The sequence below is a fragment of the Emys orbicularis genome, chromosome 9, assembly GCF_028017835.1.
Source record: "Emys orbicularis isolate rEmyOrb1 chromosome 9, rEmyOrb1.hap1, whole genome shotgun sequence".
NCBI classification, from domain to species: domain Eukaryota; kingdom Metazoa; phylum Chordata; order Testudines; family Emydidae; genus Emys; species Emys orbicularis.
Genome location: NC_088691.1, coordinates 30,537,416 through 30,563,083, shown reverse-complemented (window position 1 = coordinate 30,563,083; position 25,668 = coordinate 30,537,416). Strand labels below are relative to the sequence as shown.

General features: G+C 39.2%; 1 protein-coding gene across 1 annotated transcript in view; it reads right to left on the bottom strand.

Moving 5' to 3' along the window:
* The window catches only part of DACH2 (dachshund family transcription factor 2), a 482,776-nt gene that overhangs the window by 192,333 nt on the left and 264,775 nt on the right, over positions 1-25,668 (bottom strand). Inside the window, exon 2 of the mRNA XM_065410944.1 lies at positions 8,036-8,151. Coding sequence (XP_065267016.1) covers positions 8,036-8,151 — 116 coding nt within the window. The remainder of the gene's footprint in view (positions 1-8,035; positions 8,152-25,668) is intronic.

Sequence of the window (25,668 nt, the reverse complement as noted above, 5' to 3'; positions counted from 1 at the left end):
AGCCTTAGAAGACTTTCCTATGAGAAATCTCACAACTCAAATGGAGCTGACATTAAAGAGCATATTATTTGAGCAAACAGGTTGGATTAAGACACTGCAAATAGATAGTTGACTATATTCTTTTGCTCCATAGATCGATGTTTTCCTGCAACCCCATTATCTCTGTGAGATATGGTAACAGTAACTGTCAACCCTGCAATGAAAAGTTTACAATTGTGTTTATTTAAATGGAGGACTCTATTAAATTAAATTTTGGTTTCCACTTTATTACAGACAATTACTAGTCAAGCCACCGAAAATGAGAATTAAAATGACTCAAGATACAATGGGCCTATGTGTCCTTTGCGAAACACCACTAAAAGCAACTGAATAAATTTGTCCCAGAGTGCAGATACTAGTGGGGTGACAAAGGATTTATGCTCCTTTTCTGTAATATTATACCCCATCATTTTCAAAGTACTGTTTTAGCACACATACTGCCCTATTCCCAAACAATGGAGAATCAGGATTAGGCATGATCTTGGCAAAAGGTAGAATCTCCAGAATCTGAAGTTGCTCAATTTGACTACAAGAGGATTATCATACTAGAGTGCATTTTGATGAGCCTCAAAACCAGCTGAGTCAATAAACTGATCCCTATTAATGTCAGTGGAAAATGCCTCAATGCCAACTTAATTTCAATTAATTCAGACATTTAATCAAAGCTAGTATAACTCATAGAACTAAGATTTAAGCTAACACCCACAAAATGGTTTGAGATTCTTAAAGGAACACTGTCAAGCCATTTAAATGCCAGAATATGTACTGTGCTTTAAAGCTACATTTATTGGATGGAGATTCTACACTCTCTTTCAGAATCCAAGTATTTTTGTTCAACTTACTGTTGCCAAGAAAAATAAAACCCAACAGCCACTCTTCAGTCACAATATTATTTTGTTGCTGCTGAAGGAACCATCCAAACAACAGAGGGAGCTCAAATTAACAAGCCGTCTTTCGGAGCTTTACAGACATCATTGTTAACCTTACCTCTATTCATGATAATTCTGAGTAATGAGTTATGTAGAAAAGAAACATTGCCAAGCCACACTAGTTTCCCCACAAGAAGCAAAGCATGAGCCTGGGGGAGAGAATCAATATCTGCTAAATGGAGAAGGACAAAGTCATTAACAGGAAACAAATTTATTATCAATCTGCTAAGAGAGGTTCGGAAAACCATGAAGAAAAATAAAGATTATGAATTATTAAAAAACTTGACTTGTTATTAATTTATCTCCTTATGCATGTGAGGAAACTTTCTATCCTTTCCCTAAATTTATGACCCACCCAGTCTACAGCTACTCTACAAAGCACCTAGTCGTAGCATAATAAAAAGAACTTAAGAAATTTTAATAACAAACCCCCAAAACAGATGCAACTTCCCTGATTAAGAATTTTGTTACCATCTTGAAACAGGGGCCAAGTTTCCCAAACAGTTCACTGACATTAGTAATCTGGCCAAGTTGAGACCAGACGTGGACTGAATATTAAGTGCACCCAGTTTTTCTGCCTGTTCTCACCTCAAACCTGAGCAAAATTGGCTATTTTGGCTGAGCTTCATTTTGAGTTTTGAGATCTCAAAGGACGTATAAACTCAGGAGCATCAAAACCAAAAACAGCTTTGCACAAACCCCTGTGAAATGAAGCTATCAAGTTTCACACCTCTCTGATAATAATTAGTAGCTGAGACCATGTTTAATTAAGTTATCAAAAATATATTTTCGGGGAGGCTGAAGCTCAGACTCTTACTTATAGATGCAATATGACTCTCCTAAAAATGTCCCTGTAAAACAGAGGTGGACACTGAAAATGTGGCCCTTAAAGATAGATAAAACAAAATAGAAAGGGAGGCTCTGGGTTACTGGGTATGTTTTTTCAAGATATCACTGCTCTTGTAAGGAGTTGCACTTTAAGGATTAATGACTAGTTAAAAAAAACTGGTCTCATCCAGCATTCTTCATACACTCAGCACTCCCATTCATTTCAGAATATTTACCCTTCACAGAAAGCTGTAGGAATCAGCATTTTGATCTGTGATTTTGGCATCAAATACTGGGGTATTTAAGAATTCTGTATATATGGAATTTGATTTTAAAATCAAATTAAATAATGTTTTAATGATCACATGTGCATCCAACACCAATTATTTCACAATTAAATAAAATAGTGACAGTGTAACTTATCTGTCAGTTGTATAGTACAGTAGCTCGCTTTCCTACGTTATTTACATGTGTTTTCCTGTCTCAGGGCAACAATCATTAGCTATGGTAGTAAAAATGAGGAGTTGCTAAAGAAGTATATGAATTTTTATTATTTGAAAAAATAGTTCTTTGTACAATTATTTAAGATTTAGCTTATAAGCATGTCATTGGTATAAAATATTTCTCATCATTTTGGGGACACACCAGATGGAATGCAGGGCACTGTGGGATATGCCATTTATCACAATGACAGTGCGTAGGTAGCAGTGATCCTCTCACCACAGGGGGAAGCTAGAACTGCAAATGTGGAGCAGCATTAAAAGCTAGGCTAGTGGAGTTTGGCAACACTTGTATTTCTCATTAACTGAATCATATTAATTTATTAGCCATATATATCAAAGTAATTCACTACAGAACTGTCACCAAGAACAGTTTATAACTGTTAGCATTCCCCATAGGCAGAGAAGTGTGGCAGTCATCTTGAAGCAGTGTGCATGTCTTTGATTTTTTTAAAGATAATAATAACTCAGTCAAACCAGGTAATGCCAATAATGACAAAGTTGTCCATATGCTTCCTATTAGAAGGGGAGCTTAAAAAAGAACATCCATGATTACCAAAAAGGGATATTGGGAAACAACATAAGTGATCTGCAGAAGTGAGATGTAAACATACCAAAATGTTCAGTCTACTATGTTGATGAGGACAGTTCACTAATCCATATAATCATTTGCTTCCTTTGTTCCAAGGCCAGTTTAAATGGGACATAGAGGATTCACACTTCTTTCATTTTTTTGACAGCAGCCATCAGACATGGTCGCCCTATATCCAGATACTTTAGGTGGTGAAATGAGTCAACAGGTACTGTAAATTGACCAGGAGGGTGTGCTTACAAGCTACTTCCTCTAAGAATCCAATCTGCTCAGCTTCACAATAAGAACAGAGGAGCTTCTAAAGATTTGGTGGCTTGTATATTTTTCTAGTTTGAATAAACACCAGAATTTTCTAAGTTGATCTGAATTTCAAACATTTGAGCCAATGCCACACATTGCTATTGACCTCCATGAAGCAGAGCCCTTTCTTTTGGCAACAGGCCCTACTCTGTCTTGGCTGCATCTCTCAATAAGCATGCTCTCATTCCTCCTCACCCCTCAGCTCTGCAGGCCTTCACAGCAAGTCTTGCAGCTTCTCTGCTAGGCCAAAGTCGGCTGCTCAACTGCAGCTTGGAAGCAGCTTTGGGACCACGTATGGTTGGAAATGGGGAGAGAAACTGCGATTAATAAAAGGCAGGTGGGCACTGATTGTGTAGGCAAACCTCACATTTAGTTCTCTAACATATAGAACCTAAATTAAATTGCTGGAAAGACCAGAGACAAATTATTCTTGACATTTTTTCCTATGCCTACAGAAACAATAAGAAGCTACAGTTTAATATAGTAATTGGAAGCAAGGCAACACTTAAACTTACAGTATTCCGATAGCACCTACTTTATTGAATTAATACTCCAAGGTGCTAGTTGGTATTCATTATCTACTAATATATTTATAAAATGAAACTATTCTATTTACAGTTAAACTTTTAATAAATCAAAAAGAAGTTAAACAAGGTATTGAGTTTTCTACCCAAGCACTTGCAGCCAAAAAGTCAAAGCTGGGAAGTACAGTATGCCTAATTTAACTGCTTGTTTATTGCATGAAAACGACGATGTGTACCTGAGCTGCTACAAGCCAAATGGGTGATGAAAATAGCAGCAAGAGGCGAAATGAGATGGCTGACTCAAGTCTTGAGAAAGTTGCTGACTGTGACTCTCCAGACTGATCAGTTTACTCCCCAACTCATAGAAGCAGCTCCTTGGGACCCATTTATGCACCCAGCAGAATGGCTGAAGGTGAACTGCTGTGAATTGATAGATCACTAAAAGAGGGATGGGACTAACGTGAACAAAAGGAAGGTATGAATCATGTCATTGTTGATGAGGAATTCAGTTTTTGCCATGCTGAGTTTGAGTGAGCAGTTACCAACTAGGATGATATGTTGGAGAGAGACAAACTGACTGTGGAAAATTTCAAAGCTACGCAAACATAATGAGTTTGAAATTTCCCATTTGAAGCATGAAGGCAGATTTACATAACCATCTTTATGTGCTTGCTCCACCAAGATGTGACAAGATCAGAGGCTGGGTTCTTTAAGGGGAGAGAGTTCAGTGGAGATGTAGGCCTGAGGAGGCCCAGAAAAGGAAACCTAGAGAGGAAAACTGCATTGCATGTATAGAGACAGAGAAGACTGAAGAAGCACTGAGATGTAAGGAAAAAATCCTCCCCACACCATTTCCCAGTCAATGGAAGGAGTGGGTTCTCCCAAGGCTATGCCAAATTGCTGCACTCTCTCCCCAGTCACTCTCACAGGCTGGGCTGTTCTCCACTCCTCCTGATGCCTGTTAAGTGCGGCTAGCTGGCCCAGCAAACAGGAGAAAGTGCTTCTACTTCCCATGTGGCAGAAAGCTGACATTGTTTTAGAGAGGGGGGGGGGAACTCCTGTAGGACACTGGCCAGGACTATCACTACTTACAGAAAGGATAGCCCAAACTAAACAACAAATAATGGTAAGTATGAGAATATAATTACCCAAACTGACCTGTGACCAGGAGACAATGGGTTAATACCTCTGTGATCACTCCCTGGTTCAACTTTACTACACATCACCCTAGTCTTATAATCATCCCACCTCCTTTGAGAAGCAGTAAAATGAATTGTTTAAGTTTTTAGTTTAGCTTAAAAAAAAGGAGGGGGGGGGCAATTGTCAGAGTCCTGAAGCCATTCCAGGTCCATACCTCAGATCCCCAGCAAGTGTGGAAAGGGCTCTTGTAGCACCTTTCTTTCCTTCCTCAAAGACTGCCACACCTCTTCCTTCTTTGACAGAAAGTTTTTTTTTGGGGGGGGGGAGGAGGAAAATAAGATGCAGCTGCTTCAAGTAATTAAAGCTTCAGTAATATCCAGCTGCACTGTTTCAGCTTCCGTTAGCTAAAGGAGAAACTCTCATGGATCCAACTTTCCCTTGGAGTCCTCCTGTACCATTGTCTGGTTTCATAGCACTTTCCTGTAGTGCAAAGAATGTGGGGAGTGCTGTGACAATACAGATTCTCATTTGAGTCTCCAAAGGACTTTTATCAGCCCTCACAATCCCTCTTCATTCTGAGCAATATGTCAGCAGAAATCGTTTTAAAAATTTACTTTGGTATTTGGTTAAACATCTTCAGCTTTTTCCAAAGGACAGTCTAGTAATTTGAAGCTTAACCTTTTTTATTTGATTTTTCCGATTTTTAATTTTAAAGCATGTTTTGCTATTTTCTGTGGGCAGAGTAGCATATAGGACAGGGGTGGGCAAACTACGGGTCATCAGACCTTTTAATCCGGCCCTTGAGCACCCGCTGTCGAGCAGGGTTGGGGGCATGCCCTGCTCTGCACATGCCGTGGCTCCGCGTGGCTCCCGGAAGCAGTGGCATGTCCACACTCTGGCACCTACACATAGGGGCAGCCAGTGGGTTCTGCACGCTTCGCCTGCCCCAAGTGCTGGCTTCACAGCTCCCATTGGCCGGGAACTATGGACAATGGAAGCTGCAGGGGCGGTGCCTGCAGATGGGACAGCACACAGAACCCCCTGGCTGCCCTTATGCGTAGGAGGCGGAGGGGGGACATGCCGCTGTTTCCGGGAGCTGCTTGAAGTAAGTACTGCCCCAAGCCTGCACCACTGACCCTCTCCCACAGCCCAACCCTCTTCTCCAGCTCTGATCCCCCTTCCACCCTGCGAGCCTCTCGATACCAGCCCAGAGCACCCTTCTGCACCCCAAATCCCTCATCCCCAGCCCCACCACCAGCTGGAGCCCTTTCCCCCCACTCCCCAACCCCCCTGCCCCAGCCCAGAGCCCCCTCCCGCACCCTGAGCCCCTCATTCTGGCCCCAGCCTGGAACTTGCACCCCCAGCCCAGAGCCTGTACTCCCTCCCACACCCCAGTGCTACAAACCCCTCTGCTCCAGCCCACAGACCCCTCCTACACCTCAAACCCCTCATTCCTGGCCCCACCCCAGAGCCCTCACCTCCTCCTGCATCCCAACCCCCTACCCCAGCCCGGAGCCCCCTCCTGCACCCTGAACTCGTAATTTCCTGGCCCCACCTCAGAACCCACACCCCCATCCAGAGCCCTCACCCCCTTCCCCACCCCAACCCCCAATTTCGTGAGCATTCATGGCCCGCCATACAATTTCCATACCCAGATGTGGCCCTCAGGACAAAAATTTTGACCACCCCGACACAGGACCACACCGAGCCACTTGAATACTATTTTACTATGCACACAATGCACCCTGGGGTCCTAAAACATTACCACTTTAATCCAATATGCCTTTTGCATAGCTTTAGGCCCTATTTGCAAACACGCTGTGAAGCAATGGGCTATGCTGTGTACTTTTGCCAACAATTTATCAACACTGGTTGCCTCTTATCACCAGTGGAGAACAAATAAAACACAGACTATATGAAAACCCTTGGTCTGGGAACACTAGATACTGTTTTAAAAATTCTAATTAAAAATGTGTTTATGAAAATCAGTCTTCAGAACTTCACTACAGTACAAATGAATTATTAATTACACATTATTATTATTATTATTATTATTATTATTAGATAATAGACGGGGACCAACTGAACTGGGGTGGGGGTTGAATACAGCAAAATGCTTTCAAACTTTGAGTACGTCTGAAGCAATTATTAATATTAATATTGCTTAAGAAGGATCACTCCTGCTTCCATGATGGTGCTTTATCGACCCAGTGGGTCAAGAGAACTGAAATTCTTCATTAATTTCTCACTTACTGCACAATGGGACATAGGGAGATTTAAGGCCCTGATCCTGGAACTTCTTGTATGTGGGTGGACCGCTGTGTCCATGCCCCACTGAGCTCTATGGGACAGTGCAGCAGTCCACCCATGTGCGAGAAGTTGCAGGAACAAGGCCTAAGTTACCACGCTCTAGGCACTCCCTTATGATTGCTAGGCCTGTTGAATATTTAAGTAGAACATTTTACTGTATGTTAATTAAGTTGTGGATTGTTGACCTTATTATCAAATAAACATATGCACATTACACCATCAGTTGGTGGCAATGGTAACAAGAAGCTTCACTGAAGTTTAAATTCTCTTTGCTTTTAATTTACATTGCCTTAAGTTACTGAATAGCAGCAAAACACTGTTAATGATGGACTATTTTAGGTGTATTTATAGTCAACAGTTACATTGTGACACTAAATTAAGAGTACGAATACAGAACATCATGACCATCTGCATTTGGTTTTATTCATCCTTTTGAGAACCACGTCTTCCATAGTTAGTGTGACCAGTTTTATGTCTTCCTAACCTACACTAATCATTTTATAGCATACATATTAGCCACCCTGTTTATATCCCATGAGAACTAAAAGACACATGCACCAGAAAGGAAGAAACCCACACTTTAAGACAATGGCTAATTTTCTCTGAGGGTTTTTTTCATAATAAAATAATGTATTTAATGGAATTTCCTGTAAGGAAATTACAATTAATAAAGAACTAAACTACAAATCCATTAGATTTTAGTCACTGCAGCAACAAAACACAGTTTTCATGAATACTCAAAAAATCCAATAATGTAACCTCTGGTAAAGCTTGAAAAGCCCTGAAGGACATGGCATTTGGATCAATATTAGTTTATTTCAACTGCTGTGCAGTATGAAGAGACCAGGCTGAACATCTGATGGATTTTATTACCTGTCGGGGAGATAAGTCCTGGTGATAACAGGCCTGGGACTCCATGGGGCAGAAGACGTGCATTTTCTTGTATTGCAACTCCCAGAGAGCGCTTGGGGGGTCTTCCTGGCCGTGAGCTGTTGAAATACAAATAGGATAAATTTAAATTTATTTTCTTTTTGAAATGTTTGCTTAATGCATGTTATATTGATTTGTATTATAGAAATATGAACCATCTCTCTCTCTCTCTCTTTTTCTGAACCATCTCTCTCTCTCTCTCTTTTTCTGTGTGTATATATAATATGACATTTTTGCCTAGGAGAAAAGGACCACTTGTGGCAGGTTAAACATAACAAGTGTTGTACTGTACTCAAATGATCCATCAGTGAAACACTCTACATGTAAACTTGCAAAAGCATGCACTCAAAGTCATATGGAGTAACTGTATATTAAAAGGTAAAGAGCTATGAGAATTTTAGAACTAAATCACTAGGCTGAGAACAAGGAAATTCTGACTTCCAATCCTGACTCTACTACTGATTTTATGTGAGGCCTTCAGCTGGCCATTTAATCATTGTTTCTCAGTACTCTCAATACTCTGTACAATGGAGACAATAATGTGCTTCACAATGGTGCTGCTAAAATTAGTTGATTTAAGAAGATAACTACACCAGTAGTAGGGATTATTTTCCAGATTGCTGTCACCAAATTGGGGCCTGAGCATGTAAACTGTGATGGGACAACCTGAATCCTCTCTGGGGCCACTGGTACACTGTCACAGAGTGTGGGGGAGTCAGGGCCCTGCACCCCCAATTCCTGCGATTCACAGTGACTCTCAGCCAGCCAGTAAAATGGAAGATTTATTAGACGACAGGAACACAGTCCCAAACAGAGTTTGTAGGTACAACCAGGACCCAGGGCTGCCCGGGGGGGGGGGGGGGGGGCAAGTGGGGCAATTTGCCCCAGGCCCCGCAGGGCCCCCCCAAGAATATAGTATTCTATAGTATTGCAACTTTTTTTTTATGGAAGGGGCCCCCGAAATTGGAGCTCATCCCTCAGCTTTGGGGTTCCCTCTGTTTTCCAGCCAGCTCCAAACTAAAACCCTTCCAGCAGTCTCCTCCAGCCACCGCCCCCGGCTCCTCCCCCAGTCTTTGTCCAGTTTCCCAGGCAAAAGGTGTCACCTGGCCCCAACCCCCCTCCTGGGCTCAGGTTACATGCTCAGGTATCCTCACCCTGGTATCCCATCACCAATGCAGACAGTCTCAATACAACTTCCACGCAACATTCCCAGGTCAATACTCCCCACTCCCTGCTCCATCACATACACAAACACCCAACCGAAAATCTTCAAACTAAATAAAATAAAATAAACAAAAAACAAAAAAACCCCACAACACTGCAAGGATCTAGATAACCATTTAGACTACCAGTTAAATTACTATAGCCACTTAAGAGCGGACATTACTATGAAATGTGGTTTAAAAGGTATGGAGGGAGGAGAGGGGAGACAGGAAATTAGAAGGAATGAATACATGTTGCATTCAAGTCTTTTGGTTTCTTGCTTTTGGGTCCTGGTTTCCCTTCCTCACAGACTGATTGGTATTTTTGACTGCTATGTAAGGGCTAAGCTAACAATGTTGGCCTAACCTATCAAATTCTCACATTTTTCATCCTAGCTGGAACAGCTTATGAATTCTGGTTACAAGTTTTAATACATAATGTAAAGAAGTAAAAGATCTGTGTATTTATCTATTCCATTCCTCCACTCCCCTAACACAGCTTTTGTGTCTGGACTATCATTCTGCAGCTGTCACCACAATAGAGATCTACAGAGCAAAAGCCATTGGAATCATTCTTTCCCAAGCCAAATGATAAAAACATAAGGTTCTAATGTTAGCAAAGATATTGCCGCTTTTCTTTGGCAAAAATACATTTTACTCAGCTGAATAATAGAGCTTTTGACAAAATAGTGTGAAACACTCTATAAAATAATCAAGGTGCAACAATAAATGAGGTTAAAATAGAAAGCATATCCAAAAGAGACTTTTGCTTCACAAAGAAATTTCAGTTAAAGTCCACTCTATCAACTTTGCAGTGGCAAAGCTCTCCATCAAGGTAAGACAAACTCTGTGTTTAAATGAAGACAACTTCCAGCACCACTACACAGAGGTACCATTACCCTGTTCATTTTTCACACAATGTGCTAGTGTTATTTTGTTTTATTGTACATCAAACTAGCACAAAATCATTTTTTCTGGTTTACTACTTCAGTCTATAAACCTTCCCACTCTTCTTTTTAGCTTGTTTTAGGCAGTTTTGAATTTCACTTTATTCAGTGCCTTTACTGTAATGTCCAGATAATCATAGAGTGTGTGTGTGTGTGTGTGTGTGTGTGTGTGTGTGTGTGTGTATCTATCTATCTACCTACCTATCTGTGTGTGTGTGTGTGTGTGTGTCTGTGTCTATCTATATATGAATGAGTATTGCACAAGAAATTTGGACCATTTTTCTATTATCTCTCTGCTCCAAAAATAATAGTATTAAGCAAATTTACCGAGTAATCTATATAATTTCACACTATATTCTGTCCTGCATTTCACTACTACTACAACATCATGTGATTGGGAAACCTCCTCACTATGCTAAATTCAGTTAAACTTGTTTCTGTTTCACTAGGAGTACTTCTTCCCATTTTTAACTGATCTTAAATGTAATCTTCTCTCAACATATTCAGTACATGCAAAGTGTCAAAAGCATGCTATTAAGGTATACTAAACCATATATTTCCATGTCTAATTTACCTATTGACTAGTCTGTTTAGAGAAATTCAGTATATTTCACATAAAAGTAGGATCTCAGGTAAAATTAGGCCTAGATTTTAGGCATTGTAAAACAAAAACAAACTATTGTTTGATTTATAAAAATATACATCAAAAGGTGCCTATCTAGCATTTTAAGTGATTTTGATATATATTACAAAAACAAATCAACTTAATTTAGCAGCTCTGCTCACTGACCGCCCACAACAAAGCTCAACACTCAACAGAACATTTATAAAACTTCCCACCTCAGCTTCAGTTAGCAAGTGTTTTACATAAATAGGATTTTAAGAAAAAATCTTTTAAAATCTAAATATAAAGAGTTTTGGATGGGAGGAGGAGAATGGTTGGATTGTTGTACTGAGCCTGCATTTTTGGCAATGTGTAATTTTACTCACATGAATAGTCACTTTGATGGGACTACTCATAAGTCTAATTGTTTGCAAGGTCAGACCCTTAAACATTTTTCAGTACTGTTTCCTATACAGGTTTCAGAGGGGTAACCATGTTAGTCTGTATTAGCAAAAACAACAAGGAGTCCTTGTGGCACCTTAGAGACTAACACATTTATTTGGGCTTAAGCTTCCGTGAGCTATAACCCACTTCATCAGATGCACGGAGTGAAAAATACAGTAGGCAGGTATAAATATACAGCACATGAAAAGATGGGAGTTGCCTTACCAAGTGCGGGGTCAGTGCTAACGAGGCCAATTCAATCAGGGTGGATGTGGCCCACTCCCAACAGTTGACAAGAAGGGGTGAATATCAACAGAGGGAAAATTACTTTTTGTAGTGACCCAGCCACTCCATGTCTTTATTCAGGCCTAATTTGATGGTGTCAGGTTTGCAAATTAATTCCAGCTCTGCAATTTCTCATTGAAGTCTGTTTTAGAAGTTTTTTTGTTGAAGAATGGCCACTCTTAAGTCTGTTATTGAGTGTCCAGGGAGACTGAAATGCTCTCCTACTGGTTTTTGAATGTTACAATTCTTGATGTCTGATTTGTGTCCATTTATTCTTTTGCATAGAGACTGTCCGGTTTGGCCAATGTACATGAAGAGGGGAATTGCTGGCACATGATGGCACATATCACATTGGTAGATGTGCAGATGAATGAGCCCCTGATGGTGTGGCTGATGTGGTAGGTCCTATGATGATGTCCCTTGAATAGATATGCAGACAGAGTTGGCACTGGGGTTTGTTGCAGGGATTGGTTCCTGGGTTAGTGTTTCTGTTGTGTGGTGTGTAGTTGCTGATGAGTATTTGCTTCAGGTTGGGGGGGGCACCGAAAGCTTATGCCCAAATAAATGTGTTAGTCTCTAAGGTGCCAGAAGGACTCCTCATTGTTTTGGTTTCCTATACAAATACTACCAGCAAAAATGAAACTCATGAGTCATGACACAAAGTGTCAACACTAAATAAATATAAATACTGAAAAGTGAATTAGCACCTGAATTCTGGCATACACTAATAGTTCTACTGACTTTTAAAAGACTACTCACATAAGAAATGTGAGCATGATTTGACCCTTAGTTTTTTAGAATGCTTTTTTGGTTTTGATGACCTCCTCTGTTTCTAATGGCAGATAAGGAAATTTGTTTTGTTTTGTTAAAGACACCACATATGGTTTTTAACCTGTTCATCTCCTTTTAGCAAATATTATAATAGTAATAAAGCACTTTAGGCCTGGTTATGATCTTACTTTCACAGTTCTAACCTTACTAATTTTAGTGACATTATTCCGAATTTACAATAATCTAAATAAGATCAAAATCAAGCCCATTGTCTCTAATTTAATATTAAAGTTTAATTTAAATACTACTGTCTAGCTGCTATTCATCATTGCTTGCTCCTCATTCATTCCACATCTGCCAAAAATTCTATATGGAATTTTAACATTACATTCAATAAGTCTGCATGAAATTAACCACACTATACCTGAAGCGGGGAATGGGGGTGGGGGGCATTGGCATTGTCCGGGCTTGCGGGAGGAAGGGTGTGAGGGGAAGGAGGTCAGAAGCAGCTGCAAAAAGGGTAGGTGGGGGGTCAGCATGGCGACGCTGACTCATCCCCTGGGAACATAAGTGCGGAAGGCTTTAAAAGGGGCAGGTGCCAGTGTTAGAAGCCCTTTTATCCACGTTGCAAGCTAGGCAGCATCCACCCTTCTTCCCCTCAAGGTGGCAAATATCAGACTGGTTTGGACCTGGTGTGGGCATTGCACTAGTCATTCCTTTCTAAGGGGGCTGAAATTTTTCTGTCACCACCATGTTGCCTTAGGTGGAATGGGGGGGGGTTTGTGTTCCCCACAGCAGATTTCAGGGAGGGCTTATTATGGTGAGTAGGGAAGGATGATAGGCTATGATGTTGCAACTCATTTTGTAAGTGTGGGGCGCATGTCCAGTGCAGGCACTCTATAGGGAAAGCATCCAGTGGCCTTAAAAATGAGGTGCTGGTTAAAGAAGAGGTCGGGGCTCCCATGATTGGTATGGCAGGGAACCAACCTCCCACCCCCTTTTTATAGCCCACCTTAACCCTCCTATGGGAGGGGGCTGAGGGGATAGTAAGGTCCCAGCCTTGGGTTGGCTGGGTGACCTGGACAGAAAATTAAAGGGGGCTGGTGGAAGCCCCAGGTAGTTATTTGAATGGGATAGCTCAGCTGACTCGCTGACCTTTCGGGGTCCCTTCCAGTTCTATGAGATAGGTATATCTTCATATATTTTATATTATTATAACATGGATTTGCCTGCACTGTACACTTTTATCTGCCAGGTGATCTGAGACATCTAATAATAAAGTTGTGGCCTGATTAAATCCATATGAAGTGTTTCCTGTCCTTCTTTCGATATAGACAGACAATCCTTTATCTTCTCAGCTGGTATCAGACTCATAGCACTAAAGCGAAGATCCATTAAGGTAACAATGTTCTACAATGAAAAAGTCACTGGGCTAATTTACTTCTTTACTGTATATTAAAGAAATCAAACGGAACATGTAAAAATATCTCCTGTGCTGGAAACTCTGGACTCAATTTCGTCTTTAAATCTGTGATACCACAGTGCCTTTTCTTCAATATTTTAGATGACAAAGGCTTAGTTCAGCACTGCACAGCAAAATACACTGAATGTCAATATTAGAGCTGATAGGAAAATGTTTGACTTTTCAGTCAAAAATTGAAATATTACAATTCCAAAATCAATGACTGTGCCTCATAGGAGATGCAATTCTGGTGTCTCATGCTCCCATTCTCCTCTCAGTGCTAGGATCCCTGATCAGACTACATTTCTCATGAGGCATCAAATTCTCCCCACTTGGGAGGGGACTACAACTCCCAGGAGGCAGCATATCTGAATCAACATATTTTGGACATAAATTGAAAACTTCAGTTTTTGAGCATTTGCTAGTTTGATATTAAAATCAAAACGTTCCATGGAGAGCAGATACTTTTAGTGAAAAATTTTGTTTAAATTGAAAACTTAATTTTCTATAAAAACACAGTTTAGATGGAATATTTTCAACTAGCCCTATTTGATATACTTAATTTACTATTCCTCTATGTACTACTGGCTAATTTCTTGTGATGCCCCAAGCCCCATTGGAGGCATTTCATTGTTACCAACTCTCACTCATTTTTCACAAGTCTGACACTGTTTGATGTTTTTTCTTGAAGCTCCAACTCCAGGAGTCAAGTGATTATGTGGGAATCTCAGCTTTGTTGTTAAAAAAGTAAGTTTCTAGGCCTCATGTCTGAGGAGAAAAGTTTGAAAACCTGCCCCAAATATACACTGAAGGTTTAGAAAGGAGAAGGCAAATAAAAAGAATCACAACTTTTTTTTTTTAAATCCCATGACTTTAGGGGAGACCTTACTCATGATTTTTTTGACAATTTGGCATTAGAAAAACTGACATTTTTATAATGCTTTTCTTAATTCTCTCACCCCAGGCTCGTTTATACCCAAATTTTTGGTTTAAAAGGGGTCACTTTCACCTCCTCCTTTTTTTCTATCTCACTTAAGTAAAGGCATACAGGTTGGAGGTGCAAAAGAAAAATTCTGTACGTACCTATTAGTCCGTGATGATAAAAGGAGCTGAAAAACATGATGAGGAAGCTTGTGCTCACATCATAGTTTCCTACACATTCATAAGCCATACAATCAGCCTAAAAATATTTTTCTTCTAAATATATTACCTACTGGGGTTTTTTCCCTAAGGCTATATTTGCTGCCAGTCAATCTCTGAAAACAAAAGGTGATTCATTTGATTCTAAATTAGATGTTATTTCACTTAGAATGACTAATTGAGAAAGTTGTGTTGATTCTGTAGATAAATCTTAGAAGGATTTTTGTTGTAAAGTAAAAAAAAAAATCACACTCACAAGTCGTGAACATTAAATCAATAACAAAAGTACTCAATAAAGAACTTTTTTTTTTTGAAAACTTGAGCATCTCAATGATTTTTCAGGATCAGGTTCAATAACCATATCATATTTCTTATCATTAACATAAAAAATGAACTAACCAATAAAGTTCCAGGAGAACTGCAATACCTTACGGATTTCAACTGTATTCATATTTCTAATCTTTTTTACAATCTCTGTAAGTTAACTTCAAATACTCCTGTTGCCGGTTCCATACTTTCCATTAGGAGGGTCATTGTTTCTTTAGGAATTATCACTGATTTGGAGAGTATCATAGATTAAGTTTAAAAAACTAAGGGTAACATTTAAAAAAGAAATTACTTAAGCTAACAAAAAGAATTCAGTCAAAAAGGAATAGATTTCTTTTTGAGATCTCAGCTTCAAAGTTGCAGTTTCCAAACATCTGTTCTATTTCTGCTAAACTCAGATTAGTTAAGAGGTTCTTGTTTTATTACTATAATTAGGCTAAGGATTTCTTGTCTTCCAACTGCCCAAAAAGAAGGCATCTGTAGAAGAAGAAAATGAGGAAGCAGTAGACTATTCAATCTTACACAAACACAACTCACTGCAATATTTTTTATTTTTTGTATGTTTGGAAATGAACTTTGACAGAGTATATTAGAATTTTTTGATTTTTTTTGGTGGTTACAAAGTTATGTGACAAGGTATTGGGAATCAGTAATTAGCGTATTTTTTTCCCTTTTCTATGCCTGGTGAGAGCTAATTATTATTACCTTTTTCTTTTTTAACAGACATATGTAATCCCTTGGTGCCCTGGGGAATATTTTTACAAGGCCACTTTTGTAGTTTTGATAAAAGTATTGATCAGCTACATCTTCTTTAATGTTCTTTTGTGCTTGTTATAGACAACTGCATAGTTTGTGATGTTTGCAACTTTATCAACATTTTGTAAACTATAATTCATCAGTGGAAATTTACAGCAAATCACACTTGAGTATGACAACGATGTTCGCTTGTGCTTTTTAATGTCAGAGATTTACTAGAATCAGAAATAAATTTCCATATTAATCAAGACAAAGAAACGTGCTGATTTAACTAGGAAACTGTTATTTGGATGACAATTTAATCAGCTCAGGTTGAAAGGTCCATCACTGCAGCATCCTGTTACTGCTAAAATATTGATTGCGTTACTGATTTCAGTAATGCTTTATTTTACAGGGCACAAATAACCATGTAATTACTCTTTAATTGAATGGTAATTGCTTGCTGGCAATTATTTGTTAAATTTTGCAGTTTAATTACAAGTTTATTTGTGCTCTGTAAAATAAAAATATTCTATATTTTAGTCATTCTGAAGACTAGCTATATAGGCTGTCAAAACCACAAAGTTAGTTATGATGGTACAAGTCTGACAAAGCCATAATAATACTATCACTATTATTAAAAGGATCAGATGAATCTTTGAATGCTTCAGCTTTACAAAATTAACATCAGATGTAACATTTGTAAGATTAATGGAGGAATACTGTACCACAGAAGTATGATTTCCTCTGGGGTCTAGTCCACCATTTAGCATAATTTATCCTGATGTTTTGCCTTTCATTCTCTGAGCTTTTTAAGAGAAACTGAAATAGTATCCTATTCCCCTGAGAACAAAGAATAAACCGACTAGAAATATAATTCAACAGTACTTCATATTTCTGCAACTGAAGTGGATTACCACCTTTGCATTATCTTAGCAGCCTATAAACTTTGGCAGTTAGGTAGATAACAAGAAAAAACATTATGTCTTGTAGTGTCAATGATATATAACCCATTCCATGATATTTCGAGTTATGATAGATGAGGTACCCAATACTTTGATCATTATAATTTTGAAATTTAGTGTTATACTTTTCATTTATGTCATTAACTATTTATGAATTGTCAGCAATTTAGTGAAAACTGTGCTGATTTTGTTTTTTCAAATGATACCCAGTTAATAAATTAATTATTGATTCCATGAGACTATAAGCCATTTGATATAAAAATATGCTACAGTTTTGATTTAGTAAACTCTCACATGTATCACAGATTTCTTCAATAGTAACATATTTTATTAGGCTTCAAGGAAAATTCTGAAGCAAGTATATGACAGGCTGTGTAAATTGCTCTGAATATAGTAGCAGTAACTCTGGTGTCAGTACTTACTAGTGAAAAACTATCACAATTGGTTTGCTGAAGTTGGAACAGTAACCACAGACTCATCTTTCATTTCCCTTATACATCACTGGCATTATTAATCTATTCCTTCAGTCCCAGAAGGTGTCATCATTCTTGTGTTAATTTATTTGTATAAGTTAAGAAAAATGTGAAAGGTAAGAATTTTTAAATATTATTTGGGAGTTTTACCAGTAAAAGCAACATTCTTGCTATCTTGAATAAGAAATGTTTATTTTTAGGACTATAAAGTTTTTACTTGCATCATGGATAATAATAATCTCTCTGTTCTGGCATTTATTACAACATTTCAAAGATGTCAATAGTAGTTAAACTCTACTTGACCTTTCAATGTTTAAGAAGAGAAACAAATTCTGACCTCACTGCAACCTGATTCGGTCTCCTCTCAGTGTTGGCAAACTGATCACTTGTCTAACTATTGCTCTACATTGTATTACCAACCAGATCAAAGGCAACAACAGCCAATTCAGCAGCAGGGAAAAAGTCATTCATACAAAAAAGGCAATTAACATTAATCATATATGAAGTTGTTTGAGAACTAGATGTATGATAACTAGAACCCGGTCACTATGACAACTTTCATAGAACAGGTGCTCATTTTAAATTAGGACTCTAAGCACCACGATCTACGACGCTTGTGGCAGCCTCATCCTGACTCTAGCAGACAAGAGCAAGTTCCCCAAAACAAAAGTTACCCTCCAAAGGGCAAATCCTCCCATTGATTTCAATGAAATTTTTGCTTGAGTGAGGGCTTCTGGATTTAGCCTTAACTGAAGCATATAACTCATAACTATAAATAGTGAAGAAAGAATATCTAAAACTGAAATCCACAAATTTTGATATCACAGAAATAGCACTTTAATTATTCCTTCTTTATTATACTGAGGTTCATATTAAAACAAAAGTTCCTTAACATTATAAAATTGTTCAGAAAATGCAGGAAAACAAAACACAGACACAGAGGTGGATTTCAAGCTTCAGGTCAGAACTTCATTAACTGTACCATTAAAGGTTGGAGCCTTGATCATTAATATTTCTCCCTCTCTCTCTCTCACTCTCTCACACACACACACACAACCAGGCATTTAATTAGGTCCTATGTTTGGTTAAATGGTGCAAGGTCATTCAACCTATGAACCAGATTGGTGTCTTTTAACACAACTGCATACCACACTGTACACCAGCTGTAGGTTGCAACAATAACAATGATTAGGGTGACCAGATGTCCCAATGTTATAGGGACAGTCCCGATTTTGGGGTCTTTTTCTAATATAGGCTCCTACTACCCCCACCCCGTCCCGATTTTTCACATTTGCTGTCTGGACATCCTAACAATGATTAAACTACTACCTTCCCCCACCATTTTTTAAAACATTGCTAACAAACTAACACCCTAACAAATGGAGCTTCCATATTGTTGTGACACAAAATTACCTATCAGACATCTCACCAATCTCAAACAGGCGGAAAAAAATTCTTCCTGATCCCAAACAGGGCACTCTGATCAGATTCACAAAAGAATCTGGAAATGCAGTCCTGACACTACTTTACATATAGGCATAGTTGCCAAGTTTTGTGAAGCTCCATGTGTGGCATTTTATGTAAAATATGTAATTATCTAATTTGCATATTTGCAACGAATTTGTATATGCCCGTAAAGGTATTGGCCTCTCTAGAAACTATTGCAGTGTCTTCGTGAGTTTGCAACATAGGAGCTGGAACTGAGATTACGAAACTCATTTCAAACATCCATTAGATTACAGTTTTTAATCCCTGTTGAGTAAGGCTGGATTCATATTGGTGACATACAGACAAAAAGCTCTGAAGATCATTAGTAATGTCCTAAGGCATCCAGTCCCCTAATAAGTGCTCATGTTATACCTTTAAGAATGAAATTTGTTTTCTGGAAAGATACATCTATTGAACCAAGTCATCACCTTTTTTGCAGGGTCTTCTACTCACTGAACACACAAGCAACTTCTCCCATCCACACACTGCTCTCAGCCTTCTTCAACCAAAGGCTATGCTGTGCTCCACTCTTTTCTTAAAGGGACAACATCCATTAACCAAATACAAACACTACAAATATAACAATAAGCCAAATATTAATGCAACATCCAAATTTATCTCTAAATATATTCTGCAACATAAATAATTTCAACTATTATTCCAGGGTCTTCACACTAACTTAAACGTACTTGCTCCACGTGAGTCATCAGTCATGTTTGAACCCACAGTGTTCAAAATTCACAGCCCAGAATTTTATCCTTCAGCAGTATGAGTAACTGTAGTGTGAGGCATACTTCTATGAGGAAGGGCCCATAGAGGGAGAAACAAGACACACTTTATTACTGGGTAACAGCTATCTATAAACTAACACTAGAACTTTGGGTTCAGTTACTGACTCTTGGAGCAGAGTATGTCCTAGTGGCTAGAGACAGCACAGATAAGTGTAACACTGTCCCTGCTGCTTGGTTCACCTGCAGGGTGAAACTGGCATCTCTGGATATAAAATTATGAGTTTCTACCAGTGGAGCTAAAGGACTATGCCTATTACTACGCAGGCAGTGGCAGTCTCAAACCTCCATATGCGATCTACCCATTAGAGAAGGCAAATATCCATAGGTCTTAGCAGAGTTTAGACAAGCACATAATTTGGCCCATCTCATCTGACAGGTAGTATGGCAAAGTAGAAGAGACTTCGGTCTGTTTTTTTTAGTTACTTGGATTCTACTCCCAGTTTGGCTGGGATGAATCTTTCAGTCATTTTATGTGTAAAATGGGTGAATGACAGTTGCCTCTACTAAGATTGCGGTGGGTGGGTGTGTAGAACCTTGGTTAATAAGTGTCATGACATGCACAGAAATATTAAAAACTGTCAGTAGAAGAGCTGGGGTTATAGCTCAGTGAACCTTCCCCTAGACTAGGCTACAGAGTATTTACACAAGAGAGGTGAGGGAAATGTCTCCCCTCCCACACTTCCGAAATGTTACGTTACCAGTTGTGTAGAACTGAGTTACAGACCAGCAAGACACAACACTTGGCAGGTCTGTAGAGGACAGGAAGGTGGAGCAGAAACAGCAGCAAGATGGATGCTGTGGACACAAGACGACCTTAAATGACAAGCAGGAGGGTTGGGAGGGCCAATCAGCCCTCTTGTCCCCTCTCCCCTCCCAAATAGGTCAACAGACGACCTTAGGGCAGCAGCAGAGCCTTCCACTTTCTCCCTCACCTCTACACAATCCCCATGTGCATGCCCTACTCCTTCTGTCAGGACCCCAGAGGGTGGCCATCCACTCCAGTTTAATCAAAACACTCTGCCTGCTGAGATGGGGTGAGGGCATTGTAATTCATTGTCTCTTTTTTACACACATCCCCAGCCAATTATTTAGAGGATTTTTTTGTTAATGTTTCTAATTTCTATATTTTATTTTCTCTTAACAACTAAACCTGAATATATCTTTTCTCATTAATACCATTGGTAACATCTTGATAAAGATTCATTTAATGTTTTCTTTGTCAAAAAGAGAAAGCTGATGGAACACACAATTTAAGAGTCGACTACTCACCTGACAAAAAGTATAACGGTGAAGCTATTTTATATTTCATTTACTTGACCTACTTACAATATTACAACCCCAAATATTAGAAAATCATGACTCAGGAACTCAAAATTATGAGACTGGTTTAAAAACAAACAAACCAACCCATTTTCATTCTATTTGCCTTTTAGTTTTTGACTCTAAGTTTATATTTGAGTCATATTTTCAAGTTTTTCTCTGCAATCACAAGAACATTACTTTAGTTGGGGGATTTTTTTTAAGTGTAAACTTGAGATTTTCTCATAATTACTTGATTCCAGAAGCTGTGATTAAAAAGATCATGAGGGTTGGCAACACTGTTGTAGCTGCCTATTTCAATAAAATGTGATCAAGACCTTGTGCTAACGCCTACAGAAAAGATTTTTGTGCGATACAGTCTAGCTGTACAATATACTGAAGTCCTACATTCACGTGAGGACCAAGTATTGATGTCAATTCGATCAAGTACGGGCTGTGAGCCCAATTCTGCTCCCACAGGAATAAATGGCAAAACTGTTTTGCATCAATGGAAGCAGGATTGGGCGTTTTAACACTTAGCATATACAGCAACCTTTAGATGTTAAGAAATTAAGTATCTTTGTCCTCCCCCTAGAGCCTCTGAACATCAGAATTTTTGCAGAAAAATAAATGTTGGTCTGACTCAAAAAGCCTTAGTCAATACAGCAATTTGGAAAAGTACTGTACATGATATAAAATAATGTAAACAGATCAAATTTTCAATAAAATGAATATTTTAACAGAATGTCACTGATAAAACCCACCATTAAAAGATCCATATACTGCCAATGTTGATTTAAGTATGCCTTTCAGGTATTAAAACTGACATGTGCATGTATATTTAATGACATAAAGATAGATAGATATAGATCAGGGATCGGCAACCTTTGGCACGCAGCCCATCAGGGAAAGCCGCTGGCGGGCTGGGACAGTTTGTTTACCTGCAGCGTCCACAGGTTCGGCCGATCGCAGCTCTCACTTGCCACGGTTCGCCGTCCCAGGCCAATGGGGTCTGCGGGAAGCGGCGCGGGCCAAGGGACATGCTGGCCGCTGCTTCCTGGAGCCCCCATTGGCCTGGGATGGCGAACCGCGGCCACTGGGAGCTGCGATCGGCCGAACCTGCGGATGCTGCAGGTAAACAAACCATCCCAGCCTGCCAGCGGCTTTCCCTGATGGGCTGCATGCCAAAGGTTGCCAATCCCTGATATAGACACACAAACTTTTTATAGAAACAAATTACACAAATCCAAGACTCATTTCTACGTACCCTGTGAAAAAATCACAGAGTTTAGTATTAAAATAAGTTTATTTAACCATCTTATAAATTTTAAAAAACTGATGGTTAATCAAATAGGATAGTTCAGCGAGCCAACAGAAAAGAGATCACAACTCTCTCTCAAATTATATCAGTTTATGGAGTAATGTGTGCACAATCATGTTGGTTTTATTCCTATTAAATTCTATAGGTCTTTTCCACAGAGCTACAGTAGAAAGAAATGCCTAAACACTCAGTATTCAAAAAGTATTTTTCCTCTGATTATTACTAAAAACCATTCTAACTCTGAAAGCCAGCCTCACATTGTTAGCAGGTGATAGGCTTTTCACGTTTGAAATTTTAAATTGTTTATTTATGAGGACAGGCGTTTTAAAATATCTTCTAAACCATGATAGGAATGTACTATCTAGAGGCTGGAATTTTACATAACTATTTCTAATTTTCTAATTGCATCTGACTTTAGACCCAGCACAACTTGAGCTCAACCAACATAAAGCAAGTTCATTCACTTTCCTTCTTCCTGTCAGATGACACTTGGCATATTTCCCTTGCAATGCCAAATGCTTGGTCAAAAACCTGTGCAAATCCCACACTTTATTTCAGTTTAAGATTGCATTTATTTTCAGGTTAGACTATTAAGAATTGGTTTAGGCTAAACTGAAACAAGCCATTTTTAAACAAAAATAAAAAGTATCCACACAGGGGTTTGCAACAGTTTATCTACTGATTTTAAATTAATTTAAGAACTGATTCAAGTTAAACTAATGCAACTTTCCCACATAGACAAAGTTACTATGCTAATACTAAACAACACATTATTTTGTGGTTACTACATTACAGCCTACAGTATATGACAATAAAAGCTAACAAAAATTGTAATAAAACTAATATAGTGCCATACGCCTCATGAGATTGCATCATATATCTCATGAGATTTGCTGTCCTAAGAAGCTTAGGTAATTCGGGAAGCTATAATAGAACTCCTGGATTGTGAATCAAATCTGCGCTCTGAACCATTTGAGGTTTTCCCATCATTAGACAATTTGCATTTACATTACCTTGTTATTTCCTAAAATACCTGTGTAACCAGCGTGCAATTAAAAAAGCTATGGCACTGGCCTCCCAAAAATATGCACTTTTGTGTCTTTTACTGTAGTTTTAAATTCTAAGGGACATTTACACCTGTGTGTGGGAGCTCTGCACTGACCTAAATAAACTTCAAAACAGACAATTTAGGACAGACCATAGAAGGCAAAAAGCAGCTGGTCCACAATTTGGTTCTGCAGTAGTACAAAACGGAACAGAGATCTCATATAAATGAGCCCTTGCCTGATTGCCTACCCCCATGGAATCACAGAGCTACTGCGAACTTCAATAGCCTTTCCTCCCTCCACAGACTGACTTGTGTGGAGGAGGACACAGGAGCATAGGAGACTCAGTCCCTAAAATGTTACCTGTGTATCTATGTGGATGATTGGAGAGGGCTGTGTTGGTCTTTGCTGCCTACCCCTTTGTGCAGTGTGTCTATTTTAGCTAGAGAGACCACCTTCCCTAACTGACAGCTCAATTTCAGAGCTGTCGGGGTGGAGGGTATCACTCAGCCCCCTCCCTATCTCTTCCTTGAACACTCCACTGGCATAAGAGGGGGGCAGAATCATGAACTCTTTCTCCATGGGAAATGGATGTGTGGAGCCCATGACCACCACATTTTGGGTTTGGCCTCATTATCTATACGTTTGATTTCTTTGTCTGGACTGCAAAAATGTATTAATAAAAGTTAAGATAACTGGACCAGAAATAAAAATATTCCCACCAAAATTTTCAACCAACCTATGGAATCACCATCAAACATTAGAAATGATCCTTTTCCATGATGAATGTCTCAGTTTATTTTACACTCTTACCAGCATCATTTATAAGCTATACATAATTGGGTTCAGTGCAAATTTGGAGAAACAATATTATAACAATTGATTTTGAATTGTTATTTTTTTGCATTAATGGAAACCACAATAAAATTCAGTCCAATGAAGCATGTCAAAATATGTGATCGTTTAAACCCGTTATCTGTAAAAAAAAAAAAAAAACACTCTTGACAAATATTTAGAGAATTGTGGATCAAATGACCCACATGAAGTGCTAATTTTAAATCAGTGGCATATCCTCGTATGGCGGTACAGTATTTTTAATAGTAGTTTAATATGGATGTTATGGAAATTGCTCTTCCATTAGCTGTTTTTAACCTCTGAATCACCAATTTCAGTGTTTGCACAATTTTTTATAGTCTCCTCTGTGTTAGGAAAGAGAACGAAGTTTAAATTGAACAAGTGAAAGTGTATTGAACCCTGTGCACTGCTCTGTCCATGTGGCTGTGTTGATTCCAGCCTAACTCCCTGTATTCCCTGTTATAATAGTCCCTTCAGAACACCGTTTCCCTGATTCCAATTTCACTAATCATGATACATCTTCCCTATTTTACAAACATTTTAATATATAAACACTAAAAGAACACATAATCAATGCACAGGCCCTCACCCTGTGTCCCTTTGGTTAGAGGTTGCTAGCACATAGTTGAGTGAGAGTCTTGTCTTTACCCCAGACTCAGCTGGTTACATGGTCTTTGAGATAATTTGGTCTCTTCAACAGGCAACAACACTGGGCATGACCTATCTGTCTCTCCCTGCCTCCTGTCTCAGAGTCTAGTAAATGCTCTCTTTCCTTGGAGCCTCCTCCCTCCCTGTGGGGTAGGCCTCCAAACGACTCTCTGTCTCTCCATTCTGTGATGATCTCTGTAGTCTTTCTGGGGGTTTTGTCTGCTGGCTCGTGTTTCCTGTTCCTCTGGATCATTTGTTATCTCTCATTTTCACCTCATATGACCTGGGTGCCACTGTACCCGTCATGACTTTTTTACTCCACTCCTTCTAGTGTCTCTCTCCTGGCTAGATCTTCACAGTAGTGCCTGTCTGCGAGGCCGGCAGGTCCTTGGCTGATCTGCTGTACTCTAGTGCCTATTTTCTCTCATTGTTGGCCATCTCTGAGCGGTGTCTCCATCCTTCTGGCTTCCAGGTCTCCCCTCACTGGCAGCAGGATTTTGGTCTACTGTTCCATCAGAGTCTGCACTGGATTGTTTTGGCACCCCCTAAGATGGGGTATTCCTGTGTGCCAAAAATACTAACAAGAGGTCCAAACCAGAAAAAAGAGCCTTCTGTAACTGTCTCTTAGCTGTTTTCACAATTGATTCCACTATACCATTACTCTGTGGGTATGCTGAGGAGCAGGTGTGGTGGTCAAACTCCCATTTGCATGCAAATTTCCTGAATTTTTTGGAGGCATATTGGAATCTGTTGTCGGTGAATACAGTATCTGC